This window comes from Megascapheus bottae, chromosome 17 (genome assembly GCF_031878675.1).
Source record: "Megascapheus bottae isolate mThoBot1 chromosome 17, mThoBot2.hap1, whole genome shotgun sequence".
Lineage (NCBI taxonomy): Eukaryota > Metazoa > Chordata > Mammalia > Rodentia > Geomyidae > Megascapheus > Megascapheus bottae.
Genome location: NC_143525.1, coordinates 46,468,262 through 46,485,371, shown reverse-complemented (window position 1 = coordinate 46,485,371; position 17,110 = coordinate 46,468,262). Strand labels below are relative to the sequence as shown.

Here is a 17,110-nt window from a genome sequence, read left to right as displayed (position 1 = left end):
TCTATAGGGCCTTTAAAGCTCAATTTCTTCTCTTGTCTCTGTCAGTGGTGGGGTGGAGCGAACCAGTTCAGCCTGTGGGAGAAGGATCCATCTGACAAGGCGAAGGATACACCTCAGGGGATGTCACTCTCCTATGATCTGGATCCAAGACTGTCTTTCTCCCTCTGCGTGCTGCCTCTGCGTCTTCCTGGGGAAACTGAGGCTGGGAGAGGCTGAAGCAGCTGCTCCCCCTGTGTTTGTTTGCTAGGTCTGTTTTAACATGGTAGTGCAGGCTGGCGGCCCAGGCAACTGAGATACGTTTTCTCATAGTTTTAGAAGCTGGAAGCCTGGGGTGGAGGTGATGGCAGGGCACTGTCAAGAGCCTGACTCCCCCTTCTGTCGCATGTCGCCTTCCCCCCTGGGTGTAGCTGTCCAGCTGCCCTTCATGAAAAGACGTCTGTCACACACACAGTTCTCCACTACTTCTTTAGAGACCTTATCTGTAAACCTCCATTCTGAGATCTCGAGCTGAGATGTGAGCTGGGGGGGACACAACCTAGCTCCTAAGAATCATCTCGAACCAGAAACAATACAGAGAAGCCCCTTCTCTGAAAGAGGGTTCCCCAGGGGCCCAAAGGTTCTCCAGTGCAGAGCAGAGCCCACAGGAAGACAAGACCAGCCAGGTGTGGGCATGAGCCAGGGCTGAAACAGAAGTATGGGGAATGAGGGCCAGTAAGGCTTCAGAAGTGGTCCAGGGAACTTCCATGAGCAGAAGAGCCAAGGGATAGAGTGCACCAGGGTATTGTGTGTGTGTGTGTGTGTGTGTGTGCGCACGCGTGCGCATGTGTGTGCAATCCCAGTCAACCTGGAGGCTGTGGGAAACTTTTGTGTTATGTCCATGGGGGTCTAAGCTGCTACTTCCAACTTATCTCACCTCTGAAGCACTGCCCCTCTTCCTCTCCCTCTTCCTCTTTCTTCCCCCATCCCCCTCTCTCTCTCTTTCTCTCTCTCCCTCCCTCCCTCGTTACACACATCTGCCTTGACCCCTTTCTCTGTGTGGATTGTGCACTGTCTTCCTTCTAGTTGTCTTCCTTCATGAACCCTTCCAGCAGCTTCTCCTCTTTGGGTTTGAATCCACAATGTCCTCAGCTCAGAACTCTGGGCTGACGCACCGAGGCATATCATACACACATACACTCAGGCATACACACTCAGGGTCTCTGGAAACGTGGCCTGCCTGCTGAGTGATCTGCCAGGCCTACCTGCCACTCTCCAGCCATAGGGCAATGTTTCCAAGGCCATCTCCCCTGCTCACCACCTAGAGAAACTGAGGCCCAGACACTTCAAACAACTTCCTTCCCACTGTGAACAAAACAAATAGGGAACAGAGATGAGTACTTCCCCGGGCTCTGCCACAGAGGGACTTCAGGGCCCCAAAAGGATAGAGTGATTCACACTGGTGACATAATAACACACTGACCATCCTTCTGCCTCCCTTTTACTTTTGTGCTCACACCTGGTGCTTGCTCTACAAGTGCTCTATCACTTGAGCCACGCTTCCAGTCCCTCTTTGTTTTTTGCTCAGTCATGGTGCCTGAATTCTAGGCCTGGGCACTGTCCCTGAGCTCTTCAGCTCAGGGCTAGCTGGCACTCTGTCACTTAAGCCACAGTGCCAATTCCTCCAGTCCCTTTTTGAATTGATTCTTTTCATGCTTTCTGTCCCAGCCAGCCCGGGAACTGTGATCTTATTTGTGCTTCCCGTGTGGTTAGGATGACAGGTGTGTGTCACCATGCCCAGGCATTGACTGAGAGTTCTCTTGAACTTCCATGCTTGGGCTGGCCTCACACCTCCATCCCCTGATCTTTTCTACCCTGGTAGCTAGGATTATAGGCTTGAGCCAAAGCTCAGGCTCTGCGGTCTCAGCTGGTTTCTTAGTACGCATATTTCCCCACTCAGAAACTCCGTGGAAGAGGACACGAGGAAACTTCCACCTCAACTCCCTGAAACTACCCAGTCTACTGCCTCATGAACCAGAACTCCTCACCCCGCAGCAGCCCCAGGTGGGGTTGGCTGCTCATCCAGGAAATTCATCCTTTCACTAACAGTGGCTGAGGGCCCTCATGCATCAGGCTGTGCTTGAAGCACTGGAGTTAGAGCAGGGAGCAGAGCTGCGTGGCCTGGTGGAAGACTAGTGGACACCAGCAGAGCTTGGGAAAGTTAGGGGGTGGTAAAGAGCTCTGAGGAAAATTGATAGGGAAAGAGGATGGCTAGAGAGGAGGAGAGGGACCTGCCATTTTGGATGGGATGTCTGGGACATGTGCCTCCCCCAAAAGCTGTAACGACATGCTGTCAGGAGAGCAGAATTCCCCACTAGGGAACAGTACACTCGAGGCTAGAGGCAGACGTATTTTCTCAGCAGGTTCTGGGACCATCCAGCACAGCTTGGATAAGCCAGGATCTTGGTTTTGCCAGCTCCTCACTCTAGGAGACAGAGAGAACATGCAGCCATGTTCAGTCAATCCCTTCCCATCATGCCCATCTGGTGACCTTTGCCTCCACTGTATCTCCAAGGGGTCCAGATGGTTGGCTGTATAATTGGGATAGTGAGAGGGGGCACACGAGACTAAGTGGTATGCTGCCCTTCTCCAAGCCTAAGGATCTGTAGCCCCAGAGTTGTCCACACCTCTGCCCCTGGTACATTTCATCACATGCATCCATGCTCCTGGCGGCTGCTCGTACTCATCTTTTAGCCTCAGTCGCTGGCTCTAGAGAATGGATCGAGCTGATGTCACTGGGCAGTTTGAGTGATGGACACTGAGACTCAAACTGGGAAGCAACTGGCCCAGACCAGAGTGTCTATGTCAGGGAGAGCCCAGAGCTCTATCTTCTTTGCCAGATTCCTGCTGCTTTCAGTGCCAGATGACCGGCTGCTGTGCAGGCTTAGGACCTTGCCTGAGTTCCCGTATACATGCCTTAGGGCCCAAGCTGCAGAGACACAGTCTTGAAAATTGGAGGAGTAACCAGGGGTGAGGATTCTAAGCACCAGTCAGAAAGGTTCTCTGAATCTCTTCCTGACCTTATCTTTGACTCTGCTAGACTCCTCTATCCCAGAAGGCACCAGAGCCCTTGCAGGCTGTTCCAGCAGGGAAGACAGGCCAGGACTTCAGCTTCCAGAGAAAAGACACACTGTCTGTCTCATGGCAAAAGCATAGATAGCCCAGGGGACCAGGGCCCCAGGCTGCTCAGAAGAAACCAAGTGACTCCATAACTGACCCCAATGTCCTTGCTAGGCCCCAAGCCAATGTCTTTGGTTTTGGTTTTGTTTGCTCCATTGCCTTTATTTTATTGCCCCGTTGGAGGTAGAACCTGTTGCCTCATGCATGCTTAGCAAATGCTTCAACCAACTCCAGTCCATGTCTCATTTTGAATTGAGTTCATTGTTCTGCAGATTTTAAACAGGAGGGAGCAGGGTTTTGTAGTTCACTGCTTTCGTGAGAAATTGGGTGTGGATGGTTGGAAAACTGCCAGCATTGCATTGGCATCAAGACAATGATAAATCTGCGTGGACTGGGCCAAGCAACTAGTGCTGTTTAACTCTTGTCTTTGAGATGGAAGAGTTGGCAGTCATTCGTTCACTCATGACTTCTTGAAGCCTGACAAGCAGCAAGGCACATACATAACTGACTCTCACCCAGGCACACAAGGCAGGACATGGAACCATGCGTCTAAGGACAGAACTCCAAGAATATTCCCAGGTATTGAGGCATCCTGCAGGGCTTCCTGGAGAGGTAGTATTGGAGCTGAGCCTTGTAGCCAGATTCAGATTGGAAAGGAGATAGAACTGGATACAGAGGTACCTCATGAGGGAGGGAGGGACGGAGATAAAACCTGGAACAAGGACCATAGTAAGGTGTCCTGTTTCTTGGCCAGTGGCAGCACAGGAAGAGGAGCCCAGAGGCAAAGAGAACCCAGGGCCATATGCAGTTGACCTGAATGCTACACTCAGGAACTGAAGTAGATAATTGAAGTAGATATGGATTTTATTCTGTCGGCAGGGAGGAGAGATTCTTCAATAAAACCTGCCCGTGTTTACATGTGTCACAGAATTTATAGCGTTTGCTTATGTGATTCTCAAACACAAAATCAAATGACAAATGGCATCCCGGAAGACTGTCACTATTACCTTGATTTTCAAGTTGAAAGGACCAGACTTAGAGAGTTCTTAAGAAGATCCTGAAAAGGATGACAACCTCTGGGCTTTTGTCATGGATCCTTTCCGGTCCTTGGCAGAGCACCGAGGGCCTGTCTGTGCCCAAGCAAAGGAAACTGGCTGCTGTGGGGTGCGGAGAAAAGCAGGATGGAGAGTGAGGATTTGGGGAAGGCCCAAGCGCCTTATGCTTTAATTTCTTTATTGGTAAGATGCAAGGATAACGTTCTCCCACCCGCAAGAAGCCATGGAGGAAGCAGAGTGGTGGCTCAAGTAGCAGAGCAGCCACTTTGAACAAAAAAGCTAAGCAGGAATGGGAGGCCATAAGTTCAAGCTCGAGAACTGATACACATACGCACACAATAATAATAACAATAATAATAATAATAATAATAATAAAAGTCAATACTTTTTAAGCGAATGGCTGACAGGAGATGAAATTGAGCAAGGGGCTGGGAATCATAATTCCTACTTTGATTTTAGTATGAAGTAGGCCCCGCACCAGGTACACATCACACCGGGGGTGAGGATGGGAAGTTCCTGGTGTAAGATCTGCCCTTTGTGTGCAGATTTTTGGAAAGTCCTCAGAGCCATTCTGAGGCGGAAACCATTTTTATCCTCCTTTTGCGGATCTTGAACTTCTGAGGAACCCCAACGAGTACAACAGCCTCCCTTGAAGCTTGGCGAACCTTGGTAACTGGGGGGGGGGGGGCTCCCTTTACCCCTAGGTTGGCAGATGAAAAGAAATGAAGCAAGGGTGGTGCCAGGCAGGGTACTCAACCACGATGGAGGACCAGGCTGGATCTCGAGGGCTGGGGCACCCCAAGGCCCTAATCCCTCTTAACCCTTGAGCCTCTTTGCTTTGTCTGTCCCCAGCATCGGGCCGTGCTCACCCGGCCAGCCCCAGCCCCCCGGGGTCGCAGGCTGGCCCGGTGCTACCTGTCAGCTACCGCCTGTCCCACACGCGGCTGGCCTTCTTCCTGCGCGAGACTCGGCCCCCATCGCCCGCCGTGGCCAACGGCTCCCTGCAGCGCTCGGAGCCCTTCGTGGTGTTCCAGACCAAGGAGCTGCCGGTCCTCAACGTGTCCCTGGGGCCCTTCAGCACCAGCCAGGCGGTGGCCCGGGAGCTGCTGCAGCCGTCCAGCACCCTGGAGATCCCCGAGCGCCTGACGGTCAACTGGAAGGTGCGCGCCCTCATCGTGCGCGCGCGCGTGCCCGCCTCGGCGCCCGTGGCACAGGTGCTCTTCTACGTGGCCGGCCGGGACTGGGACGACTTCGGTGTCACCGAGCGGCTGCCCTGCGTGCGCCTGCACGCCTTCCGCGAGGCGCGCGAGGTCAAGAGCTCCTGTCGCCTCCGCGGGAGCCTGGCCACCTGCCTGGTGCGCGCCGAGCTGCCCCTGGCTTGGTTCGGGCCCCCGGCCCCGGCTGTGCCTGCCAGCGCCCGCCGCAAGTCCCCGGACGGCCTGGAACCCGAGACGGCGGTGGAGAGCCAGCAGGCCGAGCTCTACTACACCCTGCACGCCCCGGATGCGGCGGGCGGCTGCGGGGGCGCACGGCGGGGCCCGGGGCCCGGGGCCGGGGCGCGCGCCGAGAGCCCCACGCAGCACCCGCTCCTGCGCATCGGCAGCATCAGCCTGTTCCGCCCGCCGCCCCGGAGGGCGGTGCAGGAGCATCGGCTCGACGGCAACCTGATGATCCGCCTGCCCGATCGGCCGCTCAAACCGGGCGAGGTGCTCAGCATCCTTCTCTACCTGGCGCCCAACTCCTCGGCGCCCGCCAGCCCCAGCGTGGAGCACTTCACACTCAGGTAGTGGAAGGGCCGGGCTGGCTGGCTCCCCTCTGGTCAAATGCAGCCCTGATCCTCGGGGCAGGTCCTACCCTGGATCCTGACCCTGGATCCAGCACTCTCATCCCAGTTTTCCCTCCACAATCACTGCATTCATTCCTCCCTCTCCCCGGTCTAGCGGCAACCACCATGTCCGCCTCTCCCAGTGTCTCCTAGGAATAGAGTCAAATGTCGCCCTGGACAAACAGGGAGGTCCAGAACTGGAGGATCCGGGCCAGGGAGGAGACTGAGGTCACAGAGCAGCCCCCAAGGCTGGTGGCTGCAAAATCAACTGCATCTGTGCCTGCTAGGGTGATGTCCCCGCCCCCTCCCCCCAATCCTGGAACTGAGAACAGTTTTCAGGAGTTCCAGCTGTTTCTGTACTATCCGAAGGACACAGTTCATGAATTCAAAAACTCTCCATAAATGTCCCAAAATGCCTTAAAGTATATTGATTATGGTGCTACACAATATTTCACAGCAGAAAGCCACCTTTGTTTGTTTCTGAGTCACATTCTAGGATTTTGAAGACATAGAAAAGACCCCACCAAAATGTGGGCCCACACAGCAGCAGGACCTGTGCAGTTCCACATTCCTCAGGAGGGTCAGGCCTGATATTCCACCACTGATGCCTGATTAAGAGTAGGAATGATATTAGTCATCAGAGATCTCAGGCTGCACTAATAGTTCAAGGCCGGAATAGGCAACCTTAGCAAGACCCTGTCTCAGAAACAAAATACGAACAGAGCCAGACACAGACACTGGTGACTCATACCTATAATCCTAGCCATTCAGGAGGTGGAGATCTGAGGACTGCAGTTCAAATCAGTCCTGGCAGAAAAGTCCATGAGATTCTTTTTCTCCATCTAGCCAGCAAAAAGCCAGACGTGGAGATGTGGTTCAGTGTTAGCCTGGAACAGAAAAGCCAAGGGAAATGTGGAGCCCTGCATTCAAGCATTTAGTAGACACACACACACACACACACACACACACACACACACACACACACACACGACCAGGTTAGGGTTAGGGTTCATTGTAGAGCTCATCCATTCCCGTCTCCTAGCTCCAGTTGAGTGACACTAGCCAGGCAGGCCAACTTCAGATTCTAGCCTGACCTGTCTTCTTTTTCTTTGTTCCAGGGTGAAGGCCAAGAAGGGTGTAACTCTTCTAGGAACCAAGTCTCGGAGTGGTCAGTGGCACGTGACCTCAGAGCTGCTGACCGGGGCAAAGCACTCTACAGCCACTGTGGATGTAGCCTGGGCCCAGGGCACACCCCTGCCACCCTGGTGAGCCCCCCACCCGGCAGAACAGGCACCTGTAGGGCTTGGGGGCACTGTGTGAAAGAGGTCAGGGTCTACACTGATGAAAATTCCAGAGCTGGGGCTGGGATCCAGTAGGGGAATGGATTAAGGAGACAGCTGCCAAGAAGGGGCTGGGCCCTCACTGAGGTCACAGGGTCCTTGGGCCGCTCCTAGCCCCCTTCATCTGCTCCTCTCTCTGTCTTGTCCTGCAGGGAGGGCCAGGGTCCCCTGGAGATCCTGCAGCTGGACTTCGAGATGGAGAACTTCACCAGCCAGTCGGTCAAGCGACGGATCATGTGGCACATCGACTATCGTGGTCATGGCTCCCTGCCTGACCTGGAGAGGGCGGTCACTGAGCTGACAGTCATCCAGAGAGACGTGCAAGCCATCCTGCCCCTGGCCATGGTGTGTGGACAGCGCCCAGGCCCCGGGACACAAGTGGGCGCCAGGGGCTGCCTGTGGCTTGAGTGTGCACACGGATGGGCAGGCACCAGCGGTGCTGTGTGTGTGGAAGGGGCACCTGGGCACCCACAGGAGGCAGGCAGTGGGGCAGTGCAAAGCCTGGTTGGGACCAAGGAGCTGAAGTGGACGAGCATCTGAGGAGCAGCAGCAGCAGCAGCCAGGAGCCAGGGTCTTGGCTGACATGTCCCAGGAGAGAAGGGGACCGAAGCTAGAACAGCCTCTCCTTCTTCTCCTCCCTACAGGACACTGAGATTATCAACACAGCCATCCTAACAGGCCGTACAGTGGCCATCCCTGTCAAGGTCATTGCCATCGAGGTCACTGGCCTCGTGCTAGATGTCTCTGCCCTGGTGGAGTGCGAGTCTGACAATGAAGACATCATCAAGGTAGGCTTCCGGGAGGGGAGGGTCTGGGGCAGGGGAAAGGGAGGAAGGCCTCCTAAGTCCACACAGCTGAGCTTGCTCAGCCCTGAAGATTTGCATGGGTCGTACTGTACTGTGGGTGGGCAAGCAGTCCTCCCCCATGCCTGGGTTGATTGGTTTTCAGTCCCACCTCACTGTGTTCGGCTGCACAGCAATGCATCCATATTTCCTCTCATACCCAGGTACTGCTCCAGTGGGTCTAGGTGCTTCCTGTAGAAATATGGCAGAGAGCAAAGAAACAGCAGTGTGGAAAACCTCAACAGACAATGCGGGGGAGGGGAAGGGGGAGTCAGATGTGGGGTACAAGCTTCTCAAGGGCTTTCCCTGAGTCCTGGGAAACACGTGAGTCAGACCAGGAGTCAAGGTTGTGCGTTTCTGCCTCACACACCTCATCTCTACCAGTTCCTTAGAGGCCTTCCCCGCTCTACCCTGCTCCAGACTGGCTCCTTGGGCAGGAGTCAGTGGGGCAAAATGCAGCAGCATGCAGTGGAGAAGGCAGGACAGAAACCAAACAACGGGACAGCGGCGTCTGCTTCCTGGTCTTGTGACTGCTCAGCTTGGAGGACAGTGAGAGCGTCCTCCCGCTGGGGGTCCCGTTCTGCTCGTCTGGCCTTCCTCACACTCGTTCTGTGCCCCTGGGTCTGGAGAGCCAGAGGCTCCATGCCCATCTACCCCTTACCCATGCAGGATGTCCTCCAGGGAGCCAGGGTAGAGCTCCATCCACACCTGTATCTCCATCATCAACCAGGTTGCCTTGCCCCCTTAGAGGATGGGAGAGCCCTAGATACGCCTTCATCCACTGCCTTCTCTGCCACCCAGAGAATACGGTCTGGCTCCTAGAGAGACGACTAGCCTGCAGAGCTGTCTGTCTTCAGAATGGGAAGGAACTCATTTCTGGCAAGACCCTGGGTCCCACTTTCCTCTTCCCTGGGACTCGGCTTCCAGGTGTGTGCGTGGGCACCTCTCGCATGTTTGGCCAAGCTGTGTCTGTTCCAAAGCATCGGCAGCCACCCTGGGATGGGGCGGGCACTGGTCTCCACTGGTGCGTGCCCAGCGGCCTCTAAGAACATGGCTTGCTAGCTAGGTGGGCACATTTTTGTCAAAGCAGCACTTATTGGTGACAAATCATCCACCAGGCTATGCCTGGACACCTCCTTCCTGCCTCGTCCTCTCCTGTACCCTCTCCTCCACCCCTGCCAGCACCAGCCCAGAATGAACCTAAAATTAATCAGCTGCCCCTTCTCTTACCTCTCTCCCCATCCTTCCTGCCCTCACTCCCAGTGGAGCACCCCCGTAGATGGGGGAATCTATGCAGCCCAGAGCCTCAGTCAGGGGACTCCCCAAGAGGCCTCTTCCCTGGAGCTCCTTCATAGACATATGAATACACATAGACAATAATAATAATATAATAATAATAATAATAATAATAGTTAACCAGGTGCTGGTGGCTCACACCTATAATCCTAGCTACTCAGAAGGCTGAGATCGGAGGATGGCTAACTCGGGCAGAAAAGCCTGTGAGACTCTCATCTTCAGTTAACTACTAGAAAAGCAGAAGTGGTGCTGTGGCTCAAAGTGGCAGAGCGTGAACCTTGAGTGACAGCACCCAGGCCCTGAGTTCAAACCCTACTACTGACAAAAATAAATAAATAATATAAGTAGCACATTGGCTGCTTGCCAGAGACTAAGAGTCTCTCCCAGGGGCTCGAGAAACCGCAGAAGCAGGGACAGAGGCTGCTCTGCCCCTACCCTGCCCCCCCCCCACATACCACACCGCAGTGGAATCAGGCCCTTCCCTTACCTGGCCTCCTTCCTGTGGCCTCCTGTGGCTGGTGCTTTCTCTCCGGTGCTCTCTAGGCCCTGCCTCACTGAAGGAGGACCCAGAGGCCCACACGTGCCACCCACTCCTCCCTTCCTCCAGGTGTCCAGCAGCTGTGACTACGTATTTGTGAGTGGAAAGGAGTCCCGGGGATCCATGAATGCCAGAGTCATCTTTCGCTACGACATGCTCAGTGCTCCCCTGGAGATGACAGTCTGGGTCCCCAAGCTGCCCCTGTACATCGAGCTCTCGGATGCTCACCTCAGCCAAGTGAAGGGCTGGAGAGTGCCCATCCTTCCCGACCGAAGGTACGGCCCCTGCCCACAGCGTGCCCTCGGGGAATGTGAGAGGCAGACACAGCCTCAGAAGAGTCTCACCTGAGGCCCTCCGTAGACACCGTCCGTGGATCCCTTAGGCAGTCAATGCACGTGGATGGAGTAGTGGCACTCTGCTGGGCATTGATAGGTGTTGGAGCTCTGGGGCGAATGTGACTACTGTCTTAGCAAGCCAAGCTCTCAGCCCACAGAGCATGGTGGGAAGCAGGGGGCCTAAAGAAAGATGAGAACCCCTCCTCTTCCATCAGAAGAAGTCAAAGCAGGCTTCTTGGAAGAGGTGAGTCTGAAAGGAAAAGCAGAAAGGGATTGACTGAGGACACCGGATGAGACAGCAATTAGGTAGCCAAAAATGGAGCGGTATCCATACCTGAACAGGTGAGCCTCAGCTTGGTCCCACCAGCACAGGTAGACTCTGCTGCATTCCCAGACTCCCTTTCTGGCATTCGGGCTCCCACACTTGAGCAGAACTCTCAGGAGAAAAGCAAGGGCATGGCAGACAGCTGGGGGAGGGGCTAAGGAGAGAGCCGCAGGTGATCATGGGAAAACCAGAGATATTGGTAGGGCTTTTCAAACTTGACTGAGGCTTCCTGACAGAATGCAGATTCTGACTGTGCCGGGTTGGGGGCAAGGCCTGTGGTTCTGCGATCCACACAGCCAGCAAGTGCTTTCTGTGGTGCTTTGAGAGGCAGGGTGTGATACATCTTTGCAGCCAGACAGCCTGGTTGAATCCTGACTCTGATACTAACTAGTAGCCATGTGACCGGACTAGCTGTTTACATAGCCTCTCTGGGACTCACTTTCCTCCTGTGTGAATGAGCAAAGCTAAGAACCCATAGAATTATGGTGAGGATTGAATTAGTTAGCAAAGGGACTGGATGTGTGTCACCAGCCATCGAGCAATAGCATCAGGTACAGAGTTTGAGTTCCAATCTTGGACCAAATGAAGGGGAAAAAAATCATTAGCACAGATTTGAAAAGCCCTCTGTGCCCATGGATATTCTGGTTGATCTTTTCAAAGCACTAAGAAAGCGCAAGCTCAAAGAAAGCCCAGGCAAGCCTTCCTGCCGATGGATTTCCTGATGTTAGCTTCTTCTCTAGGCTGCAGAGTTCCCCGAACCTTTCAAGTCCAAGTACCCTTTTGCTTCAATGGTTACCTTTTAGTGTTTTCAGTTCTACCTCCTCTCGTGTTGTACTGCAAGCAGCGAGAAAAAACCACGCTGTGCCTCCCACACTTTTCCTCAGTTGAACACCCAAGCTCATCACTTGCAAGTCTGCTTTCCACTCAGCTTCAGACATGATCAGCTGAGCTTCCCGGTGTAGACAGCAGAGACGCCCTGTGCGCCAGCCCAGAACCCCAGCACAGCTCAGGCTCCGAGCACAGGGCTGAAGAAGGGCCAGTGGTCGATGTGAGGGTTGGATGTGAGGAATTTCCAGGCATGAGTGAGGAGGGTCCAAGAAGAGAGAGCCTCTGGCTCTCCCAGAGCTCTAAAACCAGCCATGGAAGACAGCGGCCGGAGAACAGGGGCGCTGCTTGTTGAACTTCCACCACAGGGAGAGACAGAGGGGAGCGGGCAGGAAACCATCAAGAGGACTCATGCAAGTCAGAGCCAGCATAAGGTCCTCTCTGCCTGGCTGGCTCTGAGTGACACATCCCACCCCCAGGTCGGCCCGAGAGAGTGAGGATGAGGAGGAAGACGAGGAGGAACGGCGGCAGAGCGCGAGCCGAGGCTGCACCCTGCAGTACCAGCATGCCACACTACAGGTGTTCACCCAGTTCCACACCACCTCCTCGGAGGGCATCGGCCAGGTCGTCACCATGCTGGGTCCAGACTGGCTGGTCGAGGTCACAGACCTGGTCAGTGATTTCATGCGGGTGGGTGACCCACGAGTGGCACACCTCGTGGACAGCAACACTCTGGCAGGCCTGGAGCCAGGCACCACCCCCTTCAAGGTAGGAAAGGGCTCCATCCAAGTCACCTGGGTACCTTTGGGGGGAGATGCCAGGTGTGTCCCTGGCCTGAGTCCTGGGAGCGGTCCCCACTGCTGCCTCCACACGCTTCCTTCCATCTTGCCCCTCTGCCTGCACCTTTGAAGGTCAAGGATTTTTGTCGCTTCCTCGTGGTAGAGCTGTCACTCCAAGCTTTCTCCACCTTTACCAACCCTTCCCTACTCTGTGACCTTTCTCCAACAGCAGGTAGAAGAAAAAGGAGGGGGAAGAAAGCCACAGTTCCCACCTGGCAATAGTCAGCTGGGTGTGCAATGAGAAGCCCCCTCTCCGTCTCCTGTCTGCCACAGTCCCCGCCATTCCTTCCTGTCTCCTTGGCGTGGAGGCATGCTGTGAAGGAGGTTGTTTTCCTGGAGATCAGCTCACCCACACAGCACTGCCGCCTGGCTTCTGTGAGCCCCTTCCTCCTCTCTTGACCTCTGCACCCCGGTTCTCACACACGCAGGCTAGGACTCTGGGCTGGGTCGGGGAGCACAGACAGGGCCTGGTGGTCTGCTACTTCCGCTCTGCCTCAGGTGGTGTCCCCGCTGACGGAGGCCGTGCTGGGGGAGACGACGCTGACGGTGACGGAGGAGAAGGTGAGCATCACCCAGCTGCAGGCCCAGGTGGTGGCCAGCCTGGCCCTCTCCCTACGGCCCAGCCCTGGAAACAGCCATACCATCCTGGCCACCACAGCTGCCCAGCAGACCCTCAGCTCCCTCAAACAGGTAAGTAGCTGCTCGGCCAGGAAGTCTGGAGGAGGGACAGAGGACTGGGGGGGAGGGGAAATCACCCCTGCCATGTGCTCTGAGACCCCGAGTTAGGAATGGACACAGCTCAGGCACCGGTTGCAGGATGAATGTGGAAAAGTGACTGGAGGCAACATGGATGGTGCCAGGCTAGGAGTCAGAACTCATGCGTCCTCTGCCCCTGACTCTCAGTCACCCAGGCCTGTGGGCTCCTTGCTAGGCTGCTTCCTTGTCTGCATGCAGCTGGGTGGGTGTACATTCTCCTTAACAAGGGACCCCCAGATCAGGTGTAATGATGGGGGGGGGGTGGCTGTCTCAGCAGCAGAAGAGTCTTGCATTGAACCCACAGCAGAACTCACCTTCAGTCCATCAGTTCATCAGAGGAATGGTCTTCTTGAGTAGTGTGAGACCTTCTCCAGTACCTGCGTTCTGACTCTCCTCCTCCTCCTCCTCCAGGAAGCCCTCCTGAGTCTCTGGATTTCCTACAGTGATGGCACCACGGCTCCACTCTCTCTTTACAGCCCCAGGGACTATGGGCTGTTGGTGAGCAGTCTGGATGAGCGAGTGGCCACTGTGGTCCAGGACCGGGCCTTCCCTTTGGTGGTGGCCAAGGCGGAGGGGACGGGGGAGCTGCTGCGGGCCGAACTCACCATCGCGGAGAGCTGCCAGAAAACCAAACGCAAGAGTGTGCTGGCCACCACTCCCGTGGGGCTGCGGGTACACTTCGGGCGTGAGGAAGAGGACCCTACTTACGACTACCCGGGCCCCAGCCAGCCCGGGCCCAGCGGGGGTGAGGATGAGGCCCGGGGAGCTGGCCCTCCAGGCACGGCGTTCCCTGCCCTGGAGGCCCCTGGCCTGGGCACGTCCAGTCCTGCAGCATCGTCCACGGAAGACCCCTTGCCACTGCCCACGGGGTTCCTGCAGATGCCCCGGGGCCTGACGGACCTGGAGATAGGCATGTACGCGCTGCTGGGCGTCTTCTGCCTCGCCATCCTGGTCTTCCTCATCAACTGCATCGTCTTTGTGCTGCGTTACCGGCACAAGCGCATCCCCCCGGAGGGCCAGACCAGCATGGACCACTCCCACCACTGGGTATTCCTGGGGAACGGACAGCCTCTCCGGGTCCAGGGCGAGCTCTCGCCACCTGCGGGCAACCCGCTGGAAACTGTGCCCGCCTGCTGCCATGGCGACCACCACAGCAGCGGCAGCTCACAGACCAGCGTGCAGAGCCAGGTCCACGGGCGCGGCGATGGCTCCTCGGGGGGCTCTGCCCGGGACCAGGCCGAGGACCCTGCCAGCTCGCCCACCTCCAAACGCAAGAGAGTCAAGTTCACCACGTTCACCACGCTGCCCTCAGAGGAGCTGGCCTATGACTCCGTACCTGCCGGGGAAGAGGAAGAGGAGGAGGAGGAAGAGCTAGGTTGGGGTTGCCCGGATGTGACGGGCACCACACGGCCTACTCCTCCTCCAGACCTGCACAATTACATGCGCAGAATCAAAGAGATTGCATAGAGATGGCAATCTGGGTGGCATGGATGCCCAGCACACACACACACACACACACACACACACACACACACACACACACACACACACACACACGTTCTGCTCTGGATGGGATTTAGCTGGGACACACACACACACACACCCCTCTCCAGCTCACACTAATCAGGGTGGCTGAACTGGTTTTCTACTTCGTGTCCCCCACTCACCGGGCCCCACCGCTTTGCTCCCAGCCAGCGGCTGCCTTGCTGGTAGGCCTTTCCAGTCCCAGGCCAAAACTTACTGGCTCCTTACCCATTCCAGATGGAGGCAGACTTGGAGGAAAGCAGCCTGCCTTGCTCTCTCCTGCCCAAACATCCTCCATACAAGGTAACCCCTGCCCCTCTACCCCAAGAGTGAGGCACAGAGGCCAAGCTCAGAGAGGGCAAGGCAGGTCTACACTGTGCCCAGCCCTGCCTTCCATGGCCCCTGACCCCTGCAGCCCTCTGTGCGTGGGGAACTGAGGCAGGGCGGGGGGGGGGCACGTGTCACAGGCTGCACAAAGACTTTTCTCAAACTAATATTCAGGGATTTCTGTCCTGCAGGGTGGGAGGTGGCAGCTGCCTGCCTTGCCAAGGATCTTGCTGCGGACAAAACATTTGGGGGATGGCGAGGGGTGGGAAATGTCACTGTTATCTGCTGGCTTCTGGTGACACCCCCCCCTCAAATGCCTCCCAAGACCTGGAGCGGATCTGGTGTGAAGCCAGCGCCTTCCTGGGGTCTCCCTGGAGCTCTCTCCTGCCCACAAGCTAGGGTCTAAGCAGGGGGAAAGGGGTGGGGGTGGGGACGGTTCCTCCTACCTCTCAGGCCAAACATCCTAAGCACTGTGGTCTGCAGGCCCAGGGAGGCCTGGGTGCCACCTGCCCCTACCCCGGCAACACGACTGCGCCTTAGCCGCCTCCTCCCAGCTCTGCTCTGCTCACCTCTGCATTCCTTGCTCAGGGCAAGGAAGCCACTGTCTCCCCGCCCCTCTCAGGGGAGCGGGGAGGGCTGCAAAGGCCCCTTGAAGCCAGGAAAGGAAGAAGGGAGCTGGCGCCCTCCTTTGTCCTCTCCCCCACCCCCCGCCACCCACCATAGTCACTTTTCTCTTGGATTTTGCCTACCACTGTGTCAAATTTTTCATAAATAAATGGAGGCCATCAGCCTGGGGGTGGGGGCCATAGCTCCCATGATCAGACAGTTACACGGTGACTGGCAGTCTGTTCCTTGGCATAAACATACACTTGTGCACACACACACACACACACACACACACACACACACACACACACACACACACAGTACACCACAAGACATGAAGCTATGGCTGGACCAGGTTGGGCTCCTGTTTTTCCTCCCTCTACCATACAGGACCCTTCAGCTCCTTTAGTGCTATGGGGTTTGTCACATTCAGAGACAAAAGAGCCACCGAACCAGAAATGTGTCCTTCATAGAATTATCCTCTCCATCACCACCCCAAGTTGGGTGTGGTTGGCTCATAGGGGGCGTTGGGACCTATAGAGAAAGAGAAGGCAGAGAAAACTAAGGAGAGGGCAAAGTGTTAAGCGTGCCACGTGGGCATCTTCAGTTTCCTTTACGGTCTTGAGTTCTTCCTTTGCTGTTGAACCAGTGGAAAAAGGCCCAAACTTTCATGCTAGACAAACAGGCATGGTGAGTGCACTCCTTCCTGCCAGGGGTCTGTGGCTGGCCTGGAAGCATGCACAAGCCTCCTTTTACCCTGGATACCATTTCCCCAGCCCAGGCAGCAACCCAGGATGGGGCTCACAGAGGCTGCAGGCCTGAGGGGGAAGGAGCCTCGACAAATGGCCACCAGTGGCCATCTGTTGGTGGACTGCCTTGGCACTTCCCTACAGGCCACACAGAAAGACGTCAGGCTTCTGAGACCCCCATGCCAGCCCCTGACTTCTTGAGTGTTAAATGAGCCCATGTGTGAAAGTTGCCTGGTTTCAGACAGCACACACCTGGCATAGACTGTCATTATGTGGAAGATCTCAGTGAATGCGCTTAGCCATCATCCGTTAAGGCTTGGGTCTCAAAGGAAGACCAAGGCCTGGCCATCTCCACCCAAGATGTGTTTGGCCAGAGATCAAGTGGACTCGGTGGCTCTTGCCTACAAGGTTTGCATAAGGCACAACCACAGGCCTGGCATGTGCATTGAGAGTGACTTCAGTGAGTCTCCTGTGTCCAGTACTGTGACAGGGACTAGCAAGTACTGGACAAATGCTTTAACGGAAGCCTTAGTATCCCCTCAATTCGTGCAGAAAATGTCAAGCAGCAAAGCATCCCCTTGGGGTTTCTTGGGGACCCAGGGGAGGAGGATACAGAGGAAAAATCCAAAATGGGCTGAACTTGCAGTATGGAGCTGTCCATTCTACAAACGGAGCTCCTATTCTGTGTGGGGCTCTGCCTGGAGTCCCGGAGGTCACAGGGGCTGGTCGTCCAGGAACTCACTGCCCTCTAGAAGGACGAAAGAGCTTTCTT

The 17,110-nt window shown here is 55.8% G+C and overlaps 1 protein-coding gene across 1 annotated transcript in view; it reads left to right on the top strand.

Annotated features, from left to right (window-relative positions):
• Nucleotides 1-15,809, top strand: part of Tmem132e (transmembrane protein 132E) — a 49,093-nt gene extending 33,284 nt beyond the window's left edge. Inside the window, exons 2-9 of the mRNA XM_090351254.1 lie at nt 5,064-5,994; nt 7,155-7,301; nt 7,529-7,721; nt 8,021-8,164; nt 10,122-10,327; nt 12,017-12,305; nt 12,875-13,066; nt 13,544-15,809. Coding sequence (XP_090207380.1) covers nt 5,064-5,994; nt 7,155-7,301; nt 7,529-7,721; nt 8,021-8,164; nt 10,122-10,327; nt 12,017-12,305; nt 12,875-13,066; nt 13,544-14,599 — 3,158 coding nt within the window. The 3' untranslated portion in view covers nt 14,600-15,809. The remainder of the gene's footprint in view (nt 1-5,063; nt 5,995-7,154; nt 7,302-7,528; nt 7,722-8,020; nt 8,165-10,121; nt 10,328-12,016; nt 12,306-12,874; nt 13,067-13,543) is intronic.
• The last annotated feature ends 1,301 nt before the right edge of the window (nt 15,810-17,110 follow it).